This window comes from Colletotrichum fioriniae (genome assembly GCF_027942845.1).
Source record: "Colletotrichum fioriniae strain IMI 355084 chromosome Unknown scaffold_5, whole genome shotgun sequence".
NCBI lineage: Eukaryota > Fungi > Ascomycota > Sordariomycetes > Glomerellales > Glomerellaceae > Colletotrichum > Colletotrichum fioriniae.
Window position 1 is genome coordinate 2,152,906 of NW_027076841.1, and position 24,490 is coordinate 2,177,395.

Below are 24,490 nucleotides of genomic sequence, written 5' to 3' on the forward strand. Positions count from 1 at the left end.
GAAGGGCCCCCCGAAATTTGACGCCTGGTGATGTAGAGAATGCCTGGAAAGGGCATCTCTACGTTGGGATGTGTAAGAATGTAAGCTCTCCGCCGCACGCTCGCGCGGCTTGTACCGTGGTGCTATATCATTTCTGCAAAATCTCAAGACGGTAGCCCGGTTTCTGAAAAGAGCAATCATACTGTCACAATAACAAGAGACAATGAAGACGGATAGCTGAAGGTATTGCCACAAGTTAATCATTCAAGCGCGAGGTCGCCACAGTCTACGCGTCTCATAAATCGCGTTTGGCTTGAAGAGGCAACGTCCAACGCTTGTAGAAAGGTTGCCAATTAGCTTCGAATCTTGAAAGTTTTGAAAGTGAAGAACTGGCGACTTCCCATAAGTTCCATTGTAGCACATTCAGTGTCGAAAAATCGAGGGAAATCAATATAGCTGCGTATCTTTGAAGTCACTGGGAGGGTTGGCTCCTTACAACTCTCCCATGCATGATAGTCCAAGGTTGCCAGCGAGAAATGTCAGAAGCTCTATATCCATCTAGCCAAGACTTGATGTTCACCTAATTTCCGGCTCAGAAGTTGTCCAAACAGACACCCCGGGACTACAATTGCCCGAAAACGTGCGATTCGGGCCTTTAGGAACAAATAGATAGGATGAACGATGACCTCACAGGCAGGAACTCACGCATGGGTGTGAGGCATATTGACTTTGATCAAAAGTGGAAGGTAATTGTGTCCTCAAGAGGTCTTTGAAGGACTGCCTCTGTGCCCAAGATCAGTCCCAAAGCCGTAGAGGTGTGCTCCAGCTGTAGATCACCTTGGGTAGCCAGGCGACATCTAGAAGCCATCATCACAACCCGGGCAATTGTCACAAGTCAGCGCAAACACGCAAACAACTCCAATTGGACCGACGTATGCACCGAATTCCATATTTTAACCTCATGAAAAACACCTTTTTCACGTGGTTCTAGATTTTCAAGCCATCAATCGTCTCCCGCATAACCTGAGGATCCCGTCGAATCCGCAAAGACCTCAGGTCCTCTCTACAAGGAGTCAAAAAGCTCTCAACTAAGTCCCCCCTCTCCACAATCATTGCTTAAAATAGACTCGTGTGCCTTTGTCGGACTAGGAAAGTAATCAAGAATCATCACCCCGCCTCTATCATGCTCTCTGTTTCTCAGCTCCTGGCCTTTGCTCGCCGGGCAGTCTGCAAGACGTTGATCAAAAGGAACCAAACCCCTGTCAACGAAATTCTGGTGCCTAGAGCCTAACTGCAAAAGAAGCAACCTAAACCCGCAAGCTAGTATGCCCGTACCCGCTCCGAATTGGCTGTTAGACCTGCATGTAATAGGCTAGTGAGCCTACGTAGTAAACTAGCTCAGTAATACTAGTCAGGGGTTTTGAAAAGAAGTCGGATTTGTCTTGATTCACCAAGCATCTCACATCAGCCCCAAAATTCTTAGCTTCTGGTGCTTCTTCTTTCTCCATGGGACGAACCCCCATCTCGCACACGTTTGTGAGGTGGGGCCGTCGCAGCCCACGATCTGGGCTGCTGGGCAAGGAATTGTATCCGTATGTACAAGGTGTGTGACTGGCTCCAGCACATTAAGCTACCTCGAACCCCCTCGTACTTTCCGCCTGAACCCTTGCTGCAGTTTTGCGGTAATGAGCGGGTATGGCGATTATTCATACACATGCAGGAAAGAAATAAGAACTACGGATACATGACACAGGGGGTCGCGTGTTAGTGCGACTTGGACAGAAATATCAGGATACGGAATTTCGCACGGGGTAGTTTGATGACGATGAGCGGCACCAGTGCAGGAGGAAGGGAATCCCATAGGCCGTGGGCGCGCAATACTAAAACGCCTCTTTAAAGACTCGACCATGTCCCAATAATTGAAGCGATGACGAGAGAAATAGACAAGAGGATTGTCACTTCATCTCGCCCTCTTAACCCCTTTCAAAGCAGAGCTCCCATTCACAATGAAGCTGCTCCCTCCTCGCCCTCCTGGGCATCGGGGCCGCCCACCCGCACCAACAGCACCCCCACGATGCCGCCGCGGCCGCGGCCGTCCTGGGCTCGAGACAACAGGCATGCTCCGGCCCCGTGGAAAGCAACCCATCCACCTGGTGGCGCGCCGCCATCGGCCACAATGGCACGGCGCCGACGAGCACGGACTCGACGTATCAGTACTACCGGACGGCGGTCCAGTACGGCGCCGATAACACGGGCGTCCAGGACTCGTCCGACGCCTTTAACTCTGCCATTGAAGGTATGTATACTTACTTACCTTACCCCCATACCTCGATATACATACACTCCAAGTCATCGGAGGAAAAGGGGGTGTTGGAACCGTATAACTGACAAAACGCACAAACAGCATGGAGCCGCACAGGAAACACGGTAACAACCCGCCCAGCTTACATCTACGTCCCGCCCGGCCGGTACCGCATCAAGAAGTCGATCAACATGCTCGTGACGACCTACCTCGTCGGCGACGCCCTCAACCCGCCCGTTCTCATCGCCGATCCGGCGCTCGGCGAGCAGCCTGTGATCAACGGCTACGATTCCCACCAGGGCGACGGGTCCGCGACAAAGAACTTTTACATGGCGGTGCGGAATCTGGTGATTGACACCACCGAGATCGGCACCGGCGTCGCGGCCGTCGGAATGGACTGGAGCGTGTCGCAGGGGTGCTCGTTGACGAATGTCAAAGTGCGCATGCCGAATTCCTCGAGCCATGTTGGTGTTACGATGGTGCAGGGCGGTTCTGGGATCTTGATTAGCGATTGTGTGAGTTTCTCCCCCCCTTCCTTTACCCTTACTTGCTTTCAATTATTGAATAGCTTTTCCCCGGCTTGAAATGTATCGAAAGCCCCCGAGTCTACGCAGAAAACTGACGGTACGCCCAGCAATTCGAAGGCGGCGCCATCGGCATTAAAGTCAACGGCCAGCAATACCAATTCAAGAACCTCTCCTTCAACGGCTGCAACGTCGGCATCTCCGTCGACCACGTCTGGGTCGCCGTCGTCCAGGGCGCCACCTTCGCAAACTGCAACTTTGGCATCGACATGGGCCGCAACACGGCCGGCGTCGTCTCCGTCGTCGACTCCAGGGTAGAATCATCCTGCAACGCCGGCGTAAACAACCTCGTGACGGGCTCCGGCCAAAACTCTTTGATTCTCGACAACTTCCAGGTTGGATCTAACAGCACCACGGCGGCCGTCAAGTCTGCGAGCGACGGGTCGACGCTGCGCAAGGACTCTGTGACGGCCGGGCAGACGTGGGTCATGGGTAACGTCAACTCGAATAACCTGCAAAAGGGGACGGTGTACCCCATTGACCGGCCCGCCGCGCTGGTTTCCGGGGATAGGTACTTTACGGCGCCGCTGCCGCAATATGAAAAGTACGCGCTGGATCAGTTTGTGAGTTTGAATGGCGATTCGCAGTACCCCGTGTACGGCGACAACAGCCACAACGACGGACCGAACATCAACGCCATCTTGCAAAAGTACAAGGGTTGCAAGATCATCTTTGTGCCGCAGGGTATTTACCGCACCGAGGAGACGATCTACGTGCCCCCCGGAACGCGCCTAGTCGGTGAGACGCTCAGTATCATCAACGGTAGGCCATATCCGAACCACTGGGGTCCCTCGAAACCGATTACTGACTTGAGAGTAGGTAATGGATCAAAGTTTTGGAACCCGGACGACCCTCAACCCATCCTCAAGGTCGGCAACCCAGGCGAGACGGGCGTCGCCCAAATTACCGACATCACGGTCGAGGTAGCCGACGTCCTCCAGGGCGCGACCCTGGTCCAGATCAACATGGCCGGCGCGCGGCCCGGCGACGTCGGCATCTGGAGCAGCGTCTTCCGCGTCGGCGGCACGAAGCACTCGCTCACCAACACGAACTGCGGCGGCGCGGACCCCGGCGCGTGCAAGGCCGCCTTTGCGCTCATGCACGTCACCTCCACGGCGAGCGCGTACCTCGAGAACGTGTGGGGCTGGGTGGCGGACCACTCGCTCGACGGCGGCGCCGCGCAGAACATTGCCGTCGGCAGAGGCGCGCTCATCGAGAGCACCAAACCCACGTGGCTGGTGGGAACAAGCTTCGAGCACTGCGTCTTGTATCAGTATAACCTCCACAACGCGCAGAATGTGTACATTAGTCTGGAGCAGACGGAGTCTGCGTATTGGCAGGGTGAGGGGACTCCCCAAAGAGCGCCCAGTCCGTGGTCGTAAGTTAACCCTTCCGTAACCCACGGCTTCATGTCCTTGGTCCAAAATGTGTCGATACTCTGGATGGCTAATTCTCTTCAAACACAGCGTAAAACCAGCTTTCGGCGACCCGGATTTCAGCAACTGCGCGGCCCAGGGACAGGGCAACAACGACCGCTGCTACCGATCATGGGGCCACTACATGACAGGCAGCTCCAAGGTGGTGATCCATGGCTCCGCGCTGTGGGTGTTCTTCAACAAGATGAACGACAACAAGTGGCAGAACGCGCAGTGCGAGAACACGGGCGGCAACTGCATGACCAACCAGGCCTACGCTGACAGCGCCAAGTCAACGTACTGGTTCGGCCTGAGCTCCAAGAGCACCACCGCGCTTCTGTACGACAAGACGGGGGGCGTCATCTGGGAGGTGTTTGCGAGCGATAACACTGGTGGATGGGGAGGCGTCCTTGCCGCGTATCTTCGGGATACGGCAGCTTGAAAGACTTAGGAAGACTGAGTGGTGTCTTGTGGTATTATTGAGACTTCGTGTATATATTGGGGGGATGATGTAGATTTTGAGTTCAAAATGTAAGGAAAGGTGCTCAGAGGCAAAAGTTTCTCGCGTAAGTGGGAACTCCACTGCGCCTAGAGTAGATGTAGAAACGCGCTTTGATAAGTGTCAACAAATTATAGCCACAATATGCCCAACGTCCATCAACTCGCCGTCTAGATCATCGGGCACAACACATGCAATCGAAGATCAGACGAGTTGGTAGAGCAGGCTTTTGCTGGGCGTACGTCGTTCCCTACAGCTCGAGATCACTGTTCAACCAGACTAGTGGTGAGTGCAGCTTGACAGTGCAAACATTTTCAACTTGTTACTTGTTTCTCCCCACATCAATAGTCCTGTTCGTCCAAGTGGACTTTACAGTGCTATCTGATCCAACTGGTGGACTCGGCAACCGTTGCGAACATGGCGGTACAACTTGCACGTGGCGGAGAAAGATCTTGAACAAGTAAACGGGATATTGAAGATGATTCGCCGCGGCTTTGTCACCTATGGCATGTTCGGTCGCTAGCGTGGCATTGACTTAGACCTTTCTGGCAAATGTGGTTTAGCCAGCGGATCTGCATCGGGAGGTAATAGTGTAGACGGCTCTTACTGAAGTTCAGACAGGGGTTTGCATGCTGTGGCAGCAAGGGACGAAGGAGGCACGTTTCGATGCAGCACGTTATTAGTATATCTGTACAATCAGGACTCAAAGCCGGGGTCGGACGAACTGCCAAACTCCCGAGACGTTGATCAACCCGTGTCGTACGAGGTCTTGTAGCCTCTTTGGACGGTGACTTCGAGCCGAGGTCCCCTCTTGTGCCTGGATCTTGATGCGTGCCTGGGGCTTTGGTTCTCATGCATACTGCATGACAGCTCACCGCACTCGGACTCGTTCTCGTTGGTGCTGCCCCAATTCGGAGTAAGGGATTCTGGGGTGTTACCCCAATTCAACTTCCCTCGGCTGCTGTCAGATGGAAGAGAAGCTTGGGACGAATGTTGGGGATCTGCAGCATCTGACTGGCCATCAACGAAAAAGGTCGCAATCAGAGATCGTGGCGAACCATCAGGGAAGCAAAGCATGAATTGAGTCCGAATGCGGAAATCGATTCGGGTGTTATAAGGTCGTCTGAAGCTTGTTTCGGGGAGAAATGAACCATAGAGTCGGGATGTGTTACCTTGTTGTGTATGTGCTGTCTTGTTTTTGACCTTTGATCGACCTTGATCGACTCTGCTTTCCCTCGTGTTTTCCTTTGAAGCCTCGGTCTCTGCGAGACATGACGAACGCTAGCTGGAACGCGCTGAAGAACGGGGATTGTTCCCTGCGGCGCGTAGCTGGCATGGAACCGGTAAGGCGCTCAAGGCAGTCGTTGGCCAGGGCCGGAATCAGATCCATGGCAATAGGTAATGGGATCAGCGTCCCCATGGATCATTGTCACTGTCCAGCGCCGGTAGCAGGTATGAAGACTTAAAGCTTGCTGTGGCGTCGAGGTCATGCAACACGGGTGTAGGCGTAGGCACCGTGGGCACCGCAGGTTAAATAATGAACGAAAGCAAGCCTTTTGTGGCGCTGTGGCTAAGGCACACTGGTCACAGTTCGTGATTCGGTATCCGTATCGATGATGGCTATTCTAGAACCCAACTGTCAAGGTCAACGAAGAGTGGTAAAGGATGAGTGGCTGCGCTTGAGGTGTATCCCGTCGTGGCAGCGCCTGTGCTCGGTTCGGTTGTGGCCGCCTGCCGTCCGTGAAACCCTCATGATGGAAAGTCCAGTAAGGTGAGATGCGGATACCTCAGAGGTCAAAGGTCGAAGTAACCGTAAATGACGAAACGAAGTATCCACGATTTGGCGCTACAGCGGTGCGTTTCTCCAGCGGCCCAATGCGCCAGTCGGCCCCCATGAAATGGAACTGGCATGAAGCGTGCGGGAGTGGAAGAAGGCAGAATAAGTGCAGGGGTGCGGTGCATATGGCTGCACCTGACTGGGGCCAGGTAGGTTCCTTCCACACGGAATACGGTTAGGTGGACCATGGGGAACAGAGCAGCGACCCACTATTCCCTTTGGCTGCTACCTACACTACCTCAAGCAGTGAGGACACGCGCGGGCACATGACGCCCTGCCGTGTGCTGCTAAATCGCCGAGGTTCACATGCGACGACTGAGCGTCATTGCTGAGATGCGCTTAGCCAAGTAGCTTTCCATCACTCCGCCTCCGTTCCTCTCTGTTTCTTTATTCCTCCGTCCGACGACCCCAACCTCCGACGCACGGCTTACCGTTGACACCTTTTTGTTCACTACTTAAACTATCCCGAGTCCCTTCCCCCACGTTTCGGCAATCTTTTCGCGATCTATCACATCCAACTGTCATCACTATACACCATTTCGACTCAATCTATACCAAGCACATCTATCCTTTAATCACAATGGGTCTCACCAACGGTATGTCATCCTTCAGCGGAATGTTTCGGTCTCGGTCTCAATCGCATCCAGCATACTGACTCTGGCTGCTTTCCTCTAGACAAGTTCCCCTCCTCGGCCGCCTTCGACGCCATCAACGATGCGCTCGGCTCCAGCGAGCCCGACCGCAAGGATGCCATCAAGCAGGGCAACGCCATTTTCGCCTTCACCCTGAAGAACTCTGCCGGCGAGACCGACAGCTGGCACATTGACCTCAAGGAGAAGGGCGTGGTCGCCAAGGGCACGGGCGAGAAGCCCACCGGTATGTCATCCGCGCGCGGGTTGCGTTCCCTCCAGTATAATCAGTACTAACCTCGATTCAGTCACCCTGTCTCTGTCCGACGCCGACTTTGGCAACCTCGTCCAGGGCAAGGCCAACGCACAGAAGCTCTTCATGTCCGGCAAGCTCAAAATCAAGGGCGACGTCATGAAGGCCACCAGAATGGAGCCCATCCTGAAGAAGGCCCAGTCCAAGGCCAAGTTGTAAATGTGTGTCGCAATGGATATTGCGTTGTCGGTAATACCCTGTACCATAACCTACCAGTCGGGCCTGCCAATCGTGCTGGCCCTGGATGCGCGCCAAACGTAGCGTTGCCGTAGGAAATGAGACTATGATCAATCAATGAGCATCTTAACAATTGTTGATCGCGTGAAATTGACAGGCTCTCCAGTTGGGGGGTTGTGGGAAACTTGGTAATGTAAACTTGTGTTCTTTGAACACGATGATGTCCGTTGGAAAAGCATGTGATAGCCTCCAAGACCGACTTTCGTAATGGAACAGCTGAGAATTACTAAATCTCTCCATCACTCAACACAAAGCAGGTCTATATCCTACGATTGGGAGGCGTTTTTTTTATTTTATTTTTCAACGGACGTCCGATGCGCTTGCTCATAGATAATAATTGCTTCCGTGACTTGGTCCGCAACGTCAACGGTGCTGGACCTCAGATGGTGGAAATTCCCGAGTATTGCCGCCCCGAGTCAGGAGGCCCATTTGAGGTCGGAGCACCGGCGCCGCCATCTTCACGTGCACTCCGGCCGTGGTGAGCCGGATCTAGCCAACGGTTGATTGGATACTATTAACCGTACGGAGATCAAGCTTGCGATGACCAGACCAGTCGATCCCCTTTATATGCCTACCCACGACTTGAAGAGTGCCGGCGAGCAGACATGACTAGATTCAGGCTGGATTACCCGAGCAGAAGCTACAGGGTCTTGGTACTCGTGAGTGTCTCGTGAGCGAGGCTGCCGTCCGGTTTGGGGAACTGTGTTCCCCTGGTTTCAGTGTCGCAGTCGCACCAGCCAGACATACGTCTCTTGGTGCAGACACAAAAGGGCCAGGAGTGCAGCAGATTTAAAGGTGTGTGTTGCACTCAAGCTGTACACCTGTCTCGTCTGGCTGGATCTGGGCCATCTGGCGGGTGCTGACTCAGCAGACTCGAGGAAAACGCCCGGGCCAGTGAATGCCCCGATGTAAATAGGTTCATAGAGTACATACCACTGGGAAGGTACGTAGTGCTATCCGTAGCTTCCATTCGTTTGACTGGTTGAAAGCTGGAGGATCGTGACGCAGGACCTGAGGAAAGACCGGGTCCTGGGGAACGCCCTTGGAAAAATTGCAAGCGCCGACCACCAACCAGAAGCGCCCAGTCGCCGTCGCAGTCGCACCTGCCACTTCCTTTGCACTTTAGGTATCCGCAACTTGCGACCAATTGAGGGCGGTGACGCTGGCCTGAGGTTGAGTGACGGCAGAAAACCGACCCACTCTTTCCCGACCGTGCTCGCGCCCCCCCTGCACTGAGGTGAGGCCTGGTATTTTTTCCCAATAGCTGGCCCCGTCACCCGTCGCCCGGTCGAGCCACACCAAAAATCATCCAGCACCAAAATCTTCCTGTGCATCTTACAGCCAGACTACCATCAAAGGCGTGTTCGATGCGCTGTTCAGCATCACCTTTTTGATCGCTGCGCCATCGAGTTTTGTTGCTGTAGAAGCTCCAGCCATCATTGAGTGTTTTTTTCATCCAATCGCATCTACCCTTAAGCAGTTGCTTCTCGCAGTTGCGCCTGCTTTCCTTTCCTCGCCCGCCTGGCTTTGCCTGCGAATCCTGCGTGAATCGAGACGCGACTCTCCCTCCGAGACCGAGTCGATCAGCGCAAACCTCATCACCAACGACTAATTATAATCCCGAAATCGATTCTTTGGTCGTCGCACATCATCATGGACCAAAGAAACAGCACCCCGCGGCCCCGCCCGTCGCTCAAATTCGCGAACCGTAGCTACCAAGCTTCGCCTCTGAACCCGAACAAGCGACTCGGCACTCCCAAGACTGCTCCATCGCAGAGAGTCTTAAACCGCGACCCCATGCCATCGAGCAACCTCAACGCGAGCACCATCTCCACCGCGAGCAACCTCTTCCGCTCTTCTACTCTGAGCGCAAGCTCCAACACTACCCCCTTCGCTCCGAGCTTGCCCGCGAGCACCGCCAAGAAGGTGTTCGCGCCCGGCGCGACTCCGGCTTCTCAAAAGGTCTATCGAGAGAACATCGCCCAGGCGACCCCTCGCGGCATGGCAGCCAAGTCAACCTCGGCCGATCTCTTCCAGATGCGCATTCCCTCTCCGCCTCCCGAATTGTCTGGCGAAGTCCTCGCGCGAGATATCCCCCCTGAGCTCGAAGCCAAGGGTACAGTGTACGCCGACCAGTATCTCAGCCACTTGGTTCCGGCCGAGTACGACGACTTGCAGCGCCGTCAGCTATTCTGCGTTCTCGATCTTCGCCGTCTGAAATATGCCGCCAACGAGATCTTCATCAAGAAGGATTGGAAGCTTAACATTATGAATTTCGCAAAGGAATTCGAAAAGAGCCGGAGCTTGATCATGCTCAGATATGGCTTGTACGAGTTCAAGAACGTCAAGCCCTCAGAGGAGGTTTTGAAGAAGTGGAGGACCGCACATGGATTGCCTGAGCCTGAAGAGGAAGCTGTGGATGCTAGCCCATCCAGGCAGACTACCCGTTCCAAGCGCAAGGCTGAAGACCAGTTGACTCCCAAGGACGCGGCCCTTTCGTCCGCTTCCCCTAATAAGAATAACAAGAGGCGCCTTGTGGATAGAGAGGAGGACGAGCCGGCGACGCCGGCCACGGTCAAGAACAAGAGAAAGGTAACTGTTGAGGATGAGTCGGATGAGAACCAGCTCAGCAAGTTGCAGAAGTCTACCTCGACGCCCTCAGCTACCAAGAGCATGTTTGAAAAGATTGCCAACAACCAAGGCCCTTCTTCGACGCCCAAGGCCGCCCCCGCCCCTGCTCCCGCCCCCAAGGCTCCGGAGGCCAAGCCAAGCAGCCTCTTCGGAGCACCACCCAAGGCCGCTAACAACGATCTGTCGCGCTCCGTATTCGAGAAGCAGCTCAAGCCTGCCCAGGCATCAAACATCTTCGGTTACCTGTCTGATGCTAGTTCGGCAAAGAACAGCGGTGTGGAAGCCGACGCAGAGAGTGAGACTGATTCCGATGACGAGGCGGAACCCAGCGTTGCCGCTAGTGGTGGTGCCGAAACGCCCTTGGGCCAGCCGGCCTCCAACCTCTTTGGTGCTAAGAAGCCTCTTTTCTCTGCTGGCGCCGCGACTGCTCCTTCCAGCACTTCGTCCGACGCCCGAGAGACTACTCCCTCCGGAACTAAGAGTCTGTTCGACCGCGTGACTAAGGGCAACAATGGACAGCCTCTCCGTGCGGACTCGGCTGAGCCGGCCCCGGCCCCGGAGAAGCCAGCTTTTGCGCCGGCCAAGGAGGCTGCTCCGGCCCCGGTCAACGCTACCTGGAACCCCAACTCGCCGATCAAGTTCAATGCCAACCCTGCGCCTAGCAATGGACTTTTCGGTGCTTCCACCAACGGATCGAGCTCCATTTTCGGTGCCAAGCCTGCCGCGCCTGCCGCTCCTGCATCCAACTTGTTTGGCGCCCCGAAGCAAGATGAGAAGCCCAAGGCAGAGAAGCGGTCTGCTCCTGAGGAGGACAAGGGCGCGGAGTCCGACAAGGAGAACGACTCGCAGCGCCCTTCCAAGTCCCCCTTTGGCGGCTTCTCCGGATTCCAGTCGAAGCCGTTTGAGGCACCCAAGAAGGACGAGGCAGCTCCTAAGCCGGCTGCTGCGCCGACTTTCGCGTTTGGTGCTTCCGCTCCCAAGTCGGAAGAGCCCAAGCCTGCCGCCCCGGCTTCGAACCTCTTTGGTTCCCAAGACAAGCCTGCGGGTTCTGTCATGCAGTCATCGACACTCTTTGGCGGCAGCAAGCCTCAGGAGACTCCCGCTGCCGAACCGGCTAAACCCCTCTTCGGCGCCAACACATCGAGCACTTCGACCCCATTCCAGTCGAACCCTCTCTTCGGTGCCCCGCCACCCGCGTCGAGCACCTCCAACCCTTTTGGTGCCAAGCCCAGTGACGAGGGCTCCAAGGCCCCGCAGTTCGCTCCCGCGCCCGCTGCGGCTCCTGCCTTCAGTTTCGGCGCTAGCAAGCCGACGGAATCCGCTGGCTCCCCGTTCGGTGGCAGTCCCATGAAGCAGGATGGCCCGCCGGCGAAGAGACAGTTCAACGCGCCCGCTCCCTCCGCCTCGGCCGCACCATCTGGTGGCATGTTCAACTTTGGTGGATCCCAGAGTGCAGCCCCAGCTAACCCCTTCGGTGGCGCTGCGCCTGCGCCTCAGACAAACGGTGGCTCCAGCGGCCCTCCCAGCTTCGGCTCTGGCGGTGGTTCATCTTTCACCTTCAGCGCCGCCGGCGGCGGCACGAGCTTCAACAACCCCTTCGCATCTGCTAATGGCGGCGGCTCGGGTTCTGCTCCCGCGCCTTCGGCCGGCGGCATGTTTAACTTCGGTGGTGGCGGATCTTCCGCCCCCTCAAGCAATTCTACGCCATTCCAGTTTGGCGGTGGCTCGTCCGCGCCTGCACCTGCGGCGGCAAGCAGCAGCCCCTTTCAGTTTGGAGGCGGCGCTCCCGCTCAGCCTGCTGCCCCTGCTGCCTCGACTCCCACCTTTACCTTCGGCGCCGCTAATGGATCTGCCAGTGCTCAGGCACCTGCGTCTCAGAAGCCGCTCTTTGGAGCGCCAACCCCGGCGCCTACGAGCAACCTCTTTGGCGGTGCCAAGCCTGTTCAACCCTCCTCTGGTGGTATGTTCGGTAACCTGAACCCCCCCCGCGGGTGCCTCTACCACTGGCACAAACTCACCCTTTAACTTTGGCGGTGCCTCCAGCTTAGCTACGACCCCTGCCACTGGCACTCCCGAGCCGACTGCGGAAGCCGACAAGGCCACTGGTGGTGAAGGCGACGATGCTGATGGCAAGCCTCACGAGCAGCTCAAGCTGACTGAGGGTGGCCCTGGCGAGGAAGACGAGGAAATCCTCCACGACGTTCGAGCCAAGATTATGAAGTTCGTTCCAGCCGGATCCGAAGAAGACAAGGACAGCGGCGATGAGAAACCCAAGAACAAGAGCCCTTGGTCAACCAAGGGTGTCGGCCCGTTCCGTATCTTGAAGCACAAGAACACTGGCGCGGTTCGCATGCTGCTGCGCGCGGAGCCTCGCGGGCACGTCGTGCTCAACCGCACCGTTCTGCCTGCTGAGACGTACAAGGCGGACAAGAAGTACGTCAAGCTCACGACCTCGAACGAGACGGGCAGCGGCCTCGAGACCTGGATGGTGCAAGTTAAGACGGAGGACTTTGCCAAGGCGCTGGCAAGCGCCCTAGAGACCCACAAGTCTGCCAACGCCAAATGAGGCCAATGATGGAAACGCAATGAAAAGGATTATGGAAGAATGCCATAGCATGTGTTTTTTTCTTTTTTCTTCTTCTCTTCCGTTATTTGGTCTGAGTTTATACTAGACGGAGAGAAAGTATGTGTGTTGTGTGTCTGTTTGTGACGGACACTCATGTGATGGAGTGTTGGGGTTTCGCGTAGCGACACAAAAAAGAAAGGTAAGGCATAGCATTGCTCTTTTGGCTCGGCGTTGGGACACTATTTTTCTGTTGTTTTGATTTTATTTCACCTTCTTCACTCGTTTCCTCTCGAGGTTGCCGGGGGTTATGTGTATTCCGTACCCTCATTGAGAGGGCGGGTTTGTGAGGATTGAGAGAGTGGCAGAGGCTCAGAGAGAGCGGGAGGGGAAGGGAGGATTCGAATAAAAAGTTCAGTTGTAGAAGTTACATTGGGAGGAACAGGGGAATTGTAGTACATTATTAAGGAAATTGTGTACCTGACTTGAAGTTTTGTTCCCTGTGCTTGCTGTGAAGTGGATGAATTGTATGTTGTTGTCCAAAGTCGATTTCATTCGATTACCAGCTTTGTAGGCTGCTCCCATCAGAAGTATGTGACTTGGAAGTCTGGCTCTTATGGGTGAGGGAGAAAAGCACCTAGTATGCCCGTAGATCGAGAGCTTTCCGTTGCCAAATATAGGTGCATAAGGTTCCTGGGAATATATATTCAAGCCGAGCTGACACAACTGATTTCTTGTTTCGTATTATACTCCTTCCTTCTCTGGGCCCCATTTCTTCTCCTTAAGCTTTTTATGTTCTACGAGTTGGATAGCGAACAGACCACGAGTCTTCCGGAAGCGTCGCAGGGAATCACTAGTTGGTCGGGTAAGGACTCTGGACGGACTGGTTAGGTTTGGTGGGGTTTCCCCCTTTCAGCGAATAGGTGACGCTCAATAGCTTCACAATAACAATCTATACTTCATAACGTCTGTCTGGCGTGAGATATTCAATATGGAATAGGGGGTAAGAGCCGAGAGCTTTTGATGGGAACTGGTTTTAGTCTGGGGGGTGTGGAACTTGGCTGGGGAGTAGGTGACGTGGGATGTTCTATTTCGTTCATTGTCTGGCTGTAGACCTGAGGGCACTTCGTCACTCAATAACTATCCCCCGACCTGTCGACCGAGACATGACGCTTGTCTTGCTTGGAAAGCTTCCCACAGGACCTTTTGGGGTGTTTTTATACTAAACGACAGCCCCCGCTGGGATTCATTTCAGAGCAAAATGGCAAGGGGCCTGCCAGGTAGCCTATTTTCAATGGTACATCTTTTCCCAAATTGTCAGGACACGAAACTCCCTTTCAGTCTACGTTTTCGCTAATCGAAGAGTCATAACCTCGAGTATCTATCGCGCTCGTGTGCTCTGAGATTGTCCGCTCCGTACATTAAAACCGATTTACGGGCCAACTCGATGGTTGTATCTCCAGTGTTAAATATTCCATACGGAATAGGACGATATATCCGAGAGCTTTTGACGAGATCTGGCCCGGAGTTGGTGAAGTGACATAATCTCCTGCTCCTCTGCTGGAGTAGACCTTTGAGCAGTTCGTCACTCAATGATCCTCCCCCCCCACGACTGATCATCCAATCCCAATGCGCTGCCGTAGAGACCTATCACAGAATCTTTTGGGTGCTTTTATACTAAGTGACAGCCCCTCTCTCGGCTGCCTCCATGGAAAGTGTCTTCAATCCGCCTCCTTCCTTGTCGCCCCAGTAGCCTTGCTGTCGCGGCTGATGTGACATCTGACATAAGAGTAATGCTCATTTGACACCTTACTTGAGAGGCCTCGTCGCAATCCCTCCTATTAGCATACACTCCTAAAGATACCAATCCTTCTTCACCACAGCTACTTGGTCGAGGTGGTTCTAAGGCCAATTAAGCCCTTCCCCCCTCCTTCAAGCCGACGACGAATGGTTCCATGCGGCTTAGAAAATGTTCTGCTCCGTGCAAAGAGAATTCAGCAGTTGTGTGTTACACGATACTCCCGGGTTACTGTTGCCTGTGCGGCACCCGAGAAGGCTGAGATGGGCGATGCCGAATTTGAGTGACAGTGAGACAACGATGTATGTAAAAATAAACGTTCCGGTCCCTGGCATACAGCCGAGATTCTCTCCTCATATTCATTGGATCAAGGGAACTTTTTGGCCCCCGCAGCCTGATTTTGACGATATTCCTTCGCGCGCTAATTGGTTGTGATCCTGCGCGGTGCGACCTACACGATATGCAAGTAAGCACGTAGCCTGATGACATTAGTGTCGCCAAGGGGGGGCTGGAACCTATAAGGAACGTAGCAGCTGCGCGACGAGGGTACAGTCTTCACTGATGGACCTCGTTGATATTTAGTGTCGTCATTCGGACAACCTGATATCTCAAAACTTGGACTTTGACTTGTGGCTCGTCTTTCAGAAGCAACACAGCCAACGATGTCGAAGAAGAGATAGATGAGGTCTTTCTCCACGATCTCTAACTCAATTGCGCATCATTGAATGAGATGAGAGTATTCCCCACAAGTCCCGAGAAATCACTTCGACATGGCGACTGCCCATCTCTTGAGTATGAACTGGTCTTCTTGGCTCTCCGGCAGTCCGGATTGGGCCGGCGCCGTGTCCTCCATCTACGACAGAGCAAAACACTCGGAAGCCCCTAACATCACTGTCTTTCTGCCATATCGTTGGAATCAGTCATTGTCGGACTTTGATGCACAGAAAGACTGCTATGACACGAAATCTCTGTTCGGTTTTTCTACGACGGGACGTGGTCCTACCACTGCAAACTTATACGGGTGCGCCGCCATCGCGACTTCGGCATATCTCGTGCAAAATGAGAACTTCGTCATCGACAAGAGCGTCAACGAAACGATTTCGAGAATAAACTTGGACTCTCTAAAGGATTTCAATGCCACGCGGGTCTTTGAGCAGATTGCCGGCTGTATCGAACAATCCTGCGTCGGAGGAAACCCTTTGGGAGAGTGCGATCCCGGCGTCGCGAAGCTCACGCAGAGCCAAGTGAAGGCTGATGAACTGGATAAAGTCTTGGAACCCCTCGAGGACTTGTGCTCCGTTCTATCAAAAGGACCAGAAGCTGATATTGCTGGGCCTGGTGTGAGTCCAACCTTGATACCAGAGGGGATTATCCACCCCGTTGCTGATAGAAACGATAGATTGCAGTGTCCTACTATATACAAGTCGCATTGAGCATTTGGTTCTTTATTTTCTGCGGTCTACTTCCTCACCAGCCCGACTCTTCCATCTTCTTCGGCACGTTGCTTGCTTTCAGGTGGGTTTTCAGGCTTTTCCGCAAGCGCTCAGAGACCGAGATGGATCACCTGCGCTCGACGCTGACGCACCTACGCTCGACTCGTTTCTCCGTCGCCTTGTGCTCGACCATGATCGAGTTCCAAGAGACACAGGCCTTTTTCGTCATGGCCATTGAGACGGCGACCTTGACCATGGTAATCATGAACAGCCAGTCTCTGGCCATTCGAGTTGACGTCGGTGCCGCCAAAGTCTTTGCGAGCGCCAACACGCTGCTAGTGCTCATCACGCAGGCCATCATGCAACGCAGAGGCATGTACTGGTGGTACACGTTTATACTCACAGTCATTGTGTATGTCCTGTGCGCCATCATTCAGATGCTCAGCCTTCCGACGCCGTCAAATCTCTCAGATCCGTCCCCGGAATACGCAACCTGCGGCGGAAGGCAAAGCATCTTGCAAACGTGTCTGCAGGCCGAATACAGCGATTACTACATTTATGGCGGCCATTTACAATATAATGATCAAATCATTCGATTCTTTATCTATACATCAATCATGGTCTTTCTTACGGCAGATCATCTGGGCCATGTCCCTGGACTCCGCAGAATGATGGCCTCGGCAAATCAAGGTCTAAAAGGGCGCAAGATCCTGATACCTGCTTGGGTTCTCAAGACATTATCCGTCCTGGGAAAGATTCTGTGGTTTCTTCTGGTGTCTCTCATGGCTTATACTATTTTGGTCAACATTGTTCAAGTACATAGCTTCGTTCGAGAAACGATGCGCAGCAAAGAGCAGTGGACTTTTGGCCAGGTTGTTGCGGTGCTGGTCTGGGCACCAGTACTATCAAAGTACATCTACTACAACATTTGTAAGTTCGACTCTAGCAAGATTCGATGTGGACGTCTTAAATCTTGGCACGGTGGCTAACCTGTAAAACTTTTTAGTCGGCATTGAGCTCGGCGTTGGCAAGCGGATAGATGACCAGTACAAAGTCGTGCTCAACGAAGAGAAGACACCATCAACTCCTCCTAGAGCACAAGGACGCTTCGATTCTTCGAGGAGCTTGGTGGATGAAAGTAGTTACATCAGCTTGAGCACTATTGGTGATGGCTATGAAGATCAGAGACCCGCAAGGACAGAGACGAGGTCATTCTCAGGAGGCGTTAAGCGCAAACCGTTACCACCTAGAACCGACACCGAGTTGCCCAGATGAGGTGCGCAGGGCTGGAGATAAAGCGGGCGGATTGGAGTGCCAATTCATGGGAATTAATAAAGCTTTATTTCATCGTGATGTCAATACCAAGGTTTTTGAGATGTTTGTCTTTCGCATACGCGGTAGCATTCCCTACCTTACTTGACCTTGAGTACTGCCTAGAGAACTTATATCCTGGCTTCGAGAAATTTACACGATGCGATATGCACCTTAGACTCCGCCATTTTGCAACGGCTATGAGGTGGCTGAACCTCTTTAGCCTACCCGCATTGCCGTGGCATCCCCAACGGATTACCCGCAACCTTGCGTCACTTCCTGGGAGTTCAGCCATAAACTTCCATCGAAACACCATGATGGTTAATGTTTTGCGGGCCTTCTCGTGACTCTGGGGTTTCCTCAAAGCTTTCTCCGAGATCACTCTTCCAGAAAGCTATATAAAGGAGGCCGATTCCCTTCCAAGACCTTCATCTCATCAGTCTCCCAACCCATTCCCACACACATCTTCAAGTTGATCGATCATCCCTCACTTACACACTACCACAACACATCAACTTACATACCCAATTCCAAACAAACAAACAAACAACCAACCAAAGTCTTCAAGATGCCTTCCCAGACTTCTACTCTCTACTTCCTCGCCCTGGCCCTTGCTGCCACAACCTCAGCCATCGCTATCCCAGTCGAGGCTACTTCCACCACAACTGGCATTACGCCCACTCCTACTACCACAGTCGTCAGCAGCTCCTCTACAGTCGCCGCTGCTACACCCCCTTCTTTGGACAACGTCCTAACTGAGGTACTGAACTGGAAGTGGGCGACAGCCGCCCTCGACCTCATGAAGTCGAACATCAAAGGCAAAGAAGACGGTTCCAACATCAAAGAAGAGGAGAACATTTCTGCTCCCTCTTCTATTGAAACCCCAGCTCTGGTTGTCCCAACCATCAGCAACACCTTCAGCACTTTGGCCACTCCAGTCCCCAGCAGCTCCGCCATCGCCGCTCCCACACTCACTCTCACCCACGACACCTCAGCCAAGGCTGTCCCAACAGACGAGGCCGTGGCCTGGAACTGGGCCCTCCCCGCCCTTAAGCTCATTGAGAGCCGCGAGCTTGGAGACTCCACGTCCTTTGCCAACCGCCGCACAGGTGACAGAGCCGACAAGGTAGACACCCCCTACGTCGTCGAGGACAAGAATGAGCAAGATTCCGAGCACCTCCGGCTCGATGAGGCTGCAAAGCAGAGCATCAGACAAGCCGAACCTCCTTCCCTGCCGCTGCAGACCGCCAGCCCCAGCATGGAGGAACAAGTCAAGCCCACAAAAGTCAAGGCTGACTTCACCATCCAAACCGAGACGCGTCTCTTCAAGACCATGGCGACTCCGGCTATCGAGGCTCGCTCTCCTACACCTATGACAATGGAGCCCGAGCCAACGCCCACCGCCAAAAGCAAGGCGGAATTCACGATTCAGACTCAGACGAGTCTGTTTAAGACTGTCACAACTCCGACGACTAAGGCTCAGATGCCCGCTGCCACGATCGCGATGGAGGCCTGAGACTCCTCGATGGGCGTGAGAGAGGGAATGGAAGATCATTACTACTACAAGTAGTCGGTAGTCCCTGGGAAATATTCTTCTCAGTATGATAGAGTAGAAATCAAAAGGGATTACTCAACATACAATCTGTGACCATGTTGTCTTGATGCTGTCTGCCCAATAAAACGAATAACTAGGACTCGCCTATCCTAACTCTTCTGAGTGAATATTTGTCTCGTGCTGGCACAAAAACTCCAAAGGGATTCCGGTTTTTCTGGTAACCGCGGGCACACTTGGAGGCGTTGGCAGTACATGCAAGAGGAATCATTGTGTGCGTGTGTGAGTGAGTGCCTCGAGACCTGCCGATACGCGCGAAGCGGCTACCTCATTCTACCTTGAACCAACCTCAGTCAGCAAACTCAACTCCAATCAAAACGTCACAGGCCGTCAGCTTCCTTTTCCTACTTCACATTGGATATCTCGCTCTTGACAGATAAATGTCAGCGGAAATGACCCTTTTCTAACGGGTATAATGGGGAAACCAACCAACGTGTAAACAAGATGGGGAGAGAAGGGACGTGATCATTGCAAAGTCAAAGACCAGAGCGTAATTCACGATATAGACACCGATCAGCTACTTCAAGTTCATTGCGTATGAAACGGCCAATATTCACACAACCACCACTATCTTATATATAGGTTGAGCCAGCCGGCAAGGTCAAGGTGAGAGGGCTTTCCTACCCACATGCAAACGAGCCTACTTCGAAACGATCCTGAGAGATGTCCATTGTAGCTCCTCCTAGACCTGCAGAGCAGTATCCTCCCTGTTCGCATGACTCCCCTTCCTCCAACCATCCGTCGGGTCTCTCTTGCTACTAACCCCCTTCTCAGCCCCAACCTTGCCCCAACCACCACCACCAGGCGTATTGATGATGATCCTTTCCCCAGGCTTCATCGGCGCGCTATTCTTTGCCCCCAGATTAAACCTTCGCTCCTCATACTCCACCGCCTCTTCTCCCTTCGCCTCCCCAGCAGGACCCTTCAACCTCTTCAACGACTTTTCCCAGCTCCCCTTCTCAACCTTTCTAACCCAAACATTCAACCCAGCCTCAGCATCCTCTCCGCCAGCGAGTCCGTACGGTCTATACACCCGCCTCTCACTCAGAATCGACACCTGCACAGGAATCCGGAACTCGATATCCCTCACGACGCCATCGCCGCCCCGATGCTGCCCGTCACCACCAGACCCCTTCCTCAATGAAAACTCCCTCAAAATCACGGGATACCGCCTCTCAAATACCTCAGAGTCGGTGATGCGAGTATTCGTCATATGCGTATGCACACCGCTCGTGCCCTCCCAAGTCGGCCCCGCACCGCTGCCACCCGCAATCGTCTCGTAGTAGCCGAAACCCTTTACCTCCTTCTGCCCCGTCACGTTGCCGCCAAACCCGAACGTGAGGTTGTTGCAGTCGCCCTGGCTCGCCGCGCACGCCTGGAAGGCCTTGAAGATGACGTCCGTCACGCGCTGGCTCGTGAGGACGTTGCCGCCCACAACCGCTGCGCCGTCTGACGGTGATAGGAGTGATTTGGGCGGTATCTTGACGTTGATGGGCTTCAAGCATCCCTGGTTAAGGGGAATGTCCTCTGAGATAAGACACCGGAGGCAGTAAATGATGGCACTATACGTCACAGCCTCAGGGGCGTTGACGTTGCCGTAAACTTCGGGTCCAGTGCCCTCAAAATCAAACACCGCCTCGCCCTTGTCGGCATCAATTGTGACTTTGAGACGAATCGGGCTTCCATCGTCCATGAAGTCCACCGCTTGAAGGTCATTGCCTTCGAAACGCTTACTAACCTCCTTCAGCAGGGTGCGGACGCACAGCTCTGCGTTATTCTGGATGTGAACCATGTAGAACTGTACAGTTTCCTCGCCGTACTCAGCAATGAGACCCTCAATCAACGCGATACCCTTCTGATTCGCCGAAACCTGGGCTCTCAGGTCGTTGATGTTATCGGCCAAGCAGCGGGTTCCGCTGCACCCGGGATACTGCGCGGGCTCGTTGTACAACAGCTCCGTCACTCTCTTCTCATCGAAACGCCCTTCGCTGACAAGCTTCTCGCTCTTGATCGCGGCGCCCTCCTGGAATAGTTCCTTTGAGTGAGGAGGCATACTACCAGCCGTAATACCTCCAATATCAGCATGATGCGCTCTCGATGCCGCGTAGAAGAGGATCTTGTCGCCCTTGTCGTTGAAAGCCGGCATCACTAGGGTGATGTCTGGCAAATGGGTGCCTCCGTAGGAAGGATGGTTGGAAATGATGACGTCGCCCTTCTTGAAATCGCCTTTCCATATTTCAGCTTGCCGCTTGACGCAGGTGGACATTGAGCCCAAGTGGACCGGGAGATGGGGGGCATTAGCTACGAGACCGCCCGTCGCGTCAAAGATGGCGCAGGAGAAGTCGAGTCTCTCCTTGACATTGGTGCTGACGCTGGTTTTCTGGAGTGCTCTGCCCATTTGTTCTGCAATAGCCATGAATCTATGGCCAAAAATGCTCAGCATGATCGGGTCAACTTCTCGTTCGCCTTGGTTCTTTGACGGCCTATAATCACAGGTCAGCTTCATGATTTAGAATCAGTCTCGATCTTACATACCCATCTTCTTTAGATCCTTCCTTCTCAATGTCGATAACAACATGAGTATCAAGAACCAGTGCAGTAGCCTTAGGTGTAACCACGATGGTCTGCGTGCCATCCGCCAGCATGGCAGGTCCCTTAATAGTCTCCCCAGTGCTCAAGTCTTCAAGCTTGTACACCGGGGTATCAAGTCGGCCTTCCTCGAAATACACCTGCTGTCGGTTATGCGCCTTGCTCTGCTCCACATCTGTGCGCTTCAACTCCTTGAGCTGCTGGTCCACCGTCTTCTCCGCATGCCTAAAGCTCTTCCCAATCCCGCGAACACGCACATCGTCTACAATAATGTCTCGATCGTCGAGCGTGAACCCAAACTCATAGCGATGCTGCTGGATGAAAGCCGTGCCAAAGTCCCAGTCCTTTGTCTCCTTCTTCTCGTCCTGATCGGGCCTGATGATCATCAACGCCGACTCGGTACCCCGGTACCTCATGTTGAGGTACTCCTCAAACACGATTTCTTTCTCGTCGAAACCCTGGTCGCGCAAGGCCTTCCGGGACTTATCCTTGAGCTTCTCCATCTTGCTCTTCAGCTCGTCCACTGCCCTGCCGGGGTATTCCCAGACCTTGGAATCTGGCTCCTGGCGTTCGTCCACGACATCCGCGAGTGCCATACCGTAGGCTGATAACACAGAAGAGTACCTATGGATGAGAATCTGCTGAATACCGAGAGCCTCGGCAATGGCAACAGCGTGCTGACCACCAGCACCACCAAACGTCGCCAAGCGGTGCTTGGAAGAATCGTGGCCCTTGGCTTCCGTAATGGACCTGATGGGTCTCGTCATAGTCTCATTCGCAACAGTCAAGAATCCGTACGCCACCTCGTCGACGCTCATACTCTTCCCAGTCTCCTTGTTCACCTGGTCTGCAAGTTCCTGCAGTACCTTCTTACTGGCCTCGGGATCAAGCCCTTGGTCTTCATTCTCGCCAAAGATCTTGGGAAAGAACTCAGGAAGCAAACGACCAAGGTAGAGGTTAGCGTCAGTCACAGTCGCCGGACCCCCCTTTCGATAACACGCCGGACCAGGATGTGCACCAGCAGACTCGGGACCCACGACAAACAGCCCATTCTTCCAGAAAAGCATGGACCCGCCGCCTGCCGCGACCGTGTTTATGTCCAGCTGCGGCGACTGGATAGTTACACCGGCGGTAGTCGTCTCAAACACATGCTCATATCGCCCCTCGCCAAAACGAGAGACGTCGGTACTCGTGCCGCCCATGTCGAATCCAATCACGGGGATCTTTGTCTCTTCGTCGTACGACGTGATGGCGTATCCCACAACACCGCCGGCCGGACCGGATAGAATGGCCTTGAGTCCGGTGAAGTTCTCCACGTCGACCAGGCCGCCGTCGCTCTGCATGAACTCGCATCGGGCACCCTTGGCACCTTCCTCTTGCTGAACGCTCCTCGTTCCCAGGCCACCCTCAAATCCAGCCTGGAAGCCCGAGATGTACTTTTTGATTGCTGGCGTGAGATACGCGTCCGCGCAAACGGACGTCGCTCGCGAGACCAATTTGATCATGGGCATGAGTTCATGACTGAGAGAAATGTGCTTGAAGCCAATCTCCTTTGCAATCTTGCCGACCAAGGCTTCGTGGTCGGGGAAGGTGTAGCCGTGCATCAAACACACCGCAATGCTGCGGATACCCGAGTCGTATACCTCTTGTAACTGACTCTTGATACTCTGTGCCTCGGGGCGCTGCAATATCCTCACAGCCTCCCCCGAGGTCCCCTGAACAAGCTCCTCTTTAGCCGCCTCTGGCGTTCCAGCCTTGGCAGACACCTCGGTCAAATGCCTCGTCGGGTCCTCAGCATAGTCCTCCAGCGTAACACGCTCGTCAACCTCGACGACTCTCTCATACAGCACATCCGGCTTCCGAATCGCCAGGTCAAAAATCTTGGGCCTGCTCTGGTTGCCGATGGCGAGGCAGTCCTTGAACCCCTTTGTCACGACCATGGCGATCTTCTCGCCCTTGCGCTCTAGCAAGGCATTCGTGGCTACGGTGGTGCCCATGCGGATAGAATCGATTTTCTTTGTGTCGAGGGCCTCGCCGCGGGGGATTTCCCGATCGAGAAAGTGCGACATGACGCGCCGGATTCCCTCAAGAGGCGCATCTTCATAGTTGGCTGGGTCTTCGGAGAGGAGCTTGATGATGGTCTCTTTTCCGTTGAGCTCGCCGACACAGTCGGTGAAGGTACCGCCGCGGTCGATGGCGATGCGGATGCCGCGGTCTCGTGAGTTTGAAGCCATTATGACGGTAGACCTCGAGATTGTAGGAATGAGGGCTCGAAAATTATCCTGCTCGGGGTCTTGGTTCACTTTTGCAATTGAGAATATCAGAAAGCTTCCCTGCAAGGCTTAATCAGAATTCAAGGGTATAGACGAAGGCTAAAGATCATAAATTGAACAAGATGATCCGATGACAAATGATGTTGGTAGGTATCGACGTCAACGGGATAATACCACGGAGAGCACTGCCGATAAGATAAGGAGCTTGGAGCTCCGCCCCCCACTACTAGCGTGATCTACCCCGCCTTCCGCACCCGTGGAGCAGTGAACGGTGGTGACATGCTAGTTGAGTGGAGGCGTTCTTGCACTTCGAGCCGTTCAGGCAATGCAGTGGGGGGCAATCGCATTCAGAATGCGTGTACAGATGTTGTACAGATATGGAGAGAAAATCATAATGACGAACTAAAAGCGTTATAACCCCCCCCAAGTGCTGGAATGGGGCTGCATCTCTGGTGCTAATGCTGAGAATCGAACTCGAACTCGTA

General features: G+C 53.9%; 6 protein-coding genes across 6 annotated transcripts; 5 read left to right on the plus strand and 1 right to left on the minus strand.

Moving 5' to 3' along the window:
* Window positions 1-1,304: 1,304 nt before the first annotated feature.
* Window positions 1,305-4,722, plus strand: N0V96_005230 (uncharacterized protein; the record flags this gene model as incomplete). The annotated part of the gene is made up of 6 exons (XM_065757338.1): window positions 1,305-1,354; window positions 1,992-2,275; window positions 2,384-2,796; window positions 2,916-3,627; window positions 3,685-4,243; window positions 4,332-4,722. The coding sequence occupies 6 exons, from the start codon at window positions 1,305-1,307 to the stop codon at window positions 4,720-4,722; spliced, it is 2,409 nt and encodes an 802-aa protein (XP_065614107.1).
* Window positions 4,723-7,196: 2,474 nt separating this feature from the next.
* Window positions 7,197-7,717, plus strand: N0V96_005231 (uncharacterized protein; the record flags this gene model as incomplete). The annotated part of the gene is made up of 3 exons (XM_053197614.1): window positions 7,197-7,212; window positions 7,292-7,492; window positions 7,554-7,717. 3 exons carry the CDS (start codon window positions 7,197-7,199, stop codon window positions 7,715-7,717), a joined length of 381 nt encoding a protein of 126 aa, XP_053044985.1.
* Window positions 7,718-9,448: 1,731 nt separating this feature from the next.
* Window positions 9,449-12,992, plus strand: N0V96_005232 (uncharacterized protein; the record flags this gene model as incomplete). The annotated part of the gene is made up of 2 exons (XM_065757339.1): window positions 9,449-12,386; window positions 12,475-12,992. The coding sequence occupies 2 exons, from the start codon at window positions 9,449-9,451 to the stop codon at window positions 12,990-12,992; spliced, it is 3,456 nt and encodes a 1,151-aa protein (XP_065614108.1).
* A 2,565-nt stretch (window positions 12,993-15,557) lies between these two features.
* On the plus strand, window positions 15,558-17,495 carry N0V96_005233 (uncharacterized protein; the record flags this gene model as incomplete). The annotated part of the gene is made up of 3 exons (XM_053197612.1): window positions 15,558-16,127; window positions 16,262-17,150; window positions 17,227-17,495. 3 exons carry the CDS (start codon window positions 15,558-15,560, stop codon window positions 17,493-17,495), a joined length of 1,728 nt encoding a protein of 575 aa, XP_053044983.1.
* Window positions 17,496-18,099: 604 nt separating this feature from the next.
* Window positions 18,100-19,047, plus strand: N0V96_005234 (uncharacterized protein; the record flags this gene model as incomplete). The annotated part of the gene is made up of 1 exon (XM_053197611.1): window positions 18,100-19,047. The coding sequence occupies one exon, from the start codon at window positions 18,100-18,102 to the stop codon at window positions 19,045-19,047; it is 948 nt and encodes a 315-aa protein (XP_053044982.1).
* Window positions 19,048-19,825: 778 nt separating this feature from the next.
* Window positions 19,826-23,966, minus strand: N0V96_005235 (uncharacterized protein; the record flags this gene model as incomplete). Its single annotated transcript, XM_053197610.2, has 2 exons — window positions 19,826-21,626; window positions 21,679-23,966. The coding sequence occupies 2 exons, from the start codon at window positions 23,964-23,966 to the stop codon at window positions 19,826-19,828; spliced, it is 4,089 nt and encodes a 1,362-aa protein (XP_053044981.2).
* Between the last annotated feature and the right edge of the window lie 524 nt (window positions 23,967-24,490).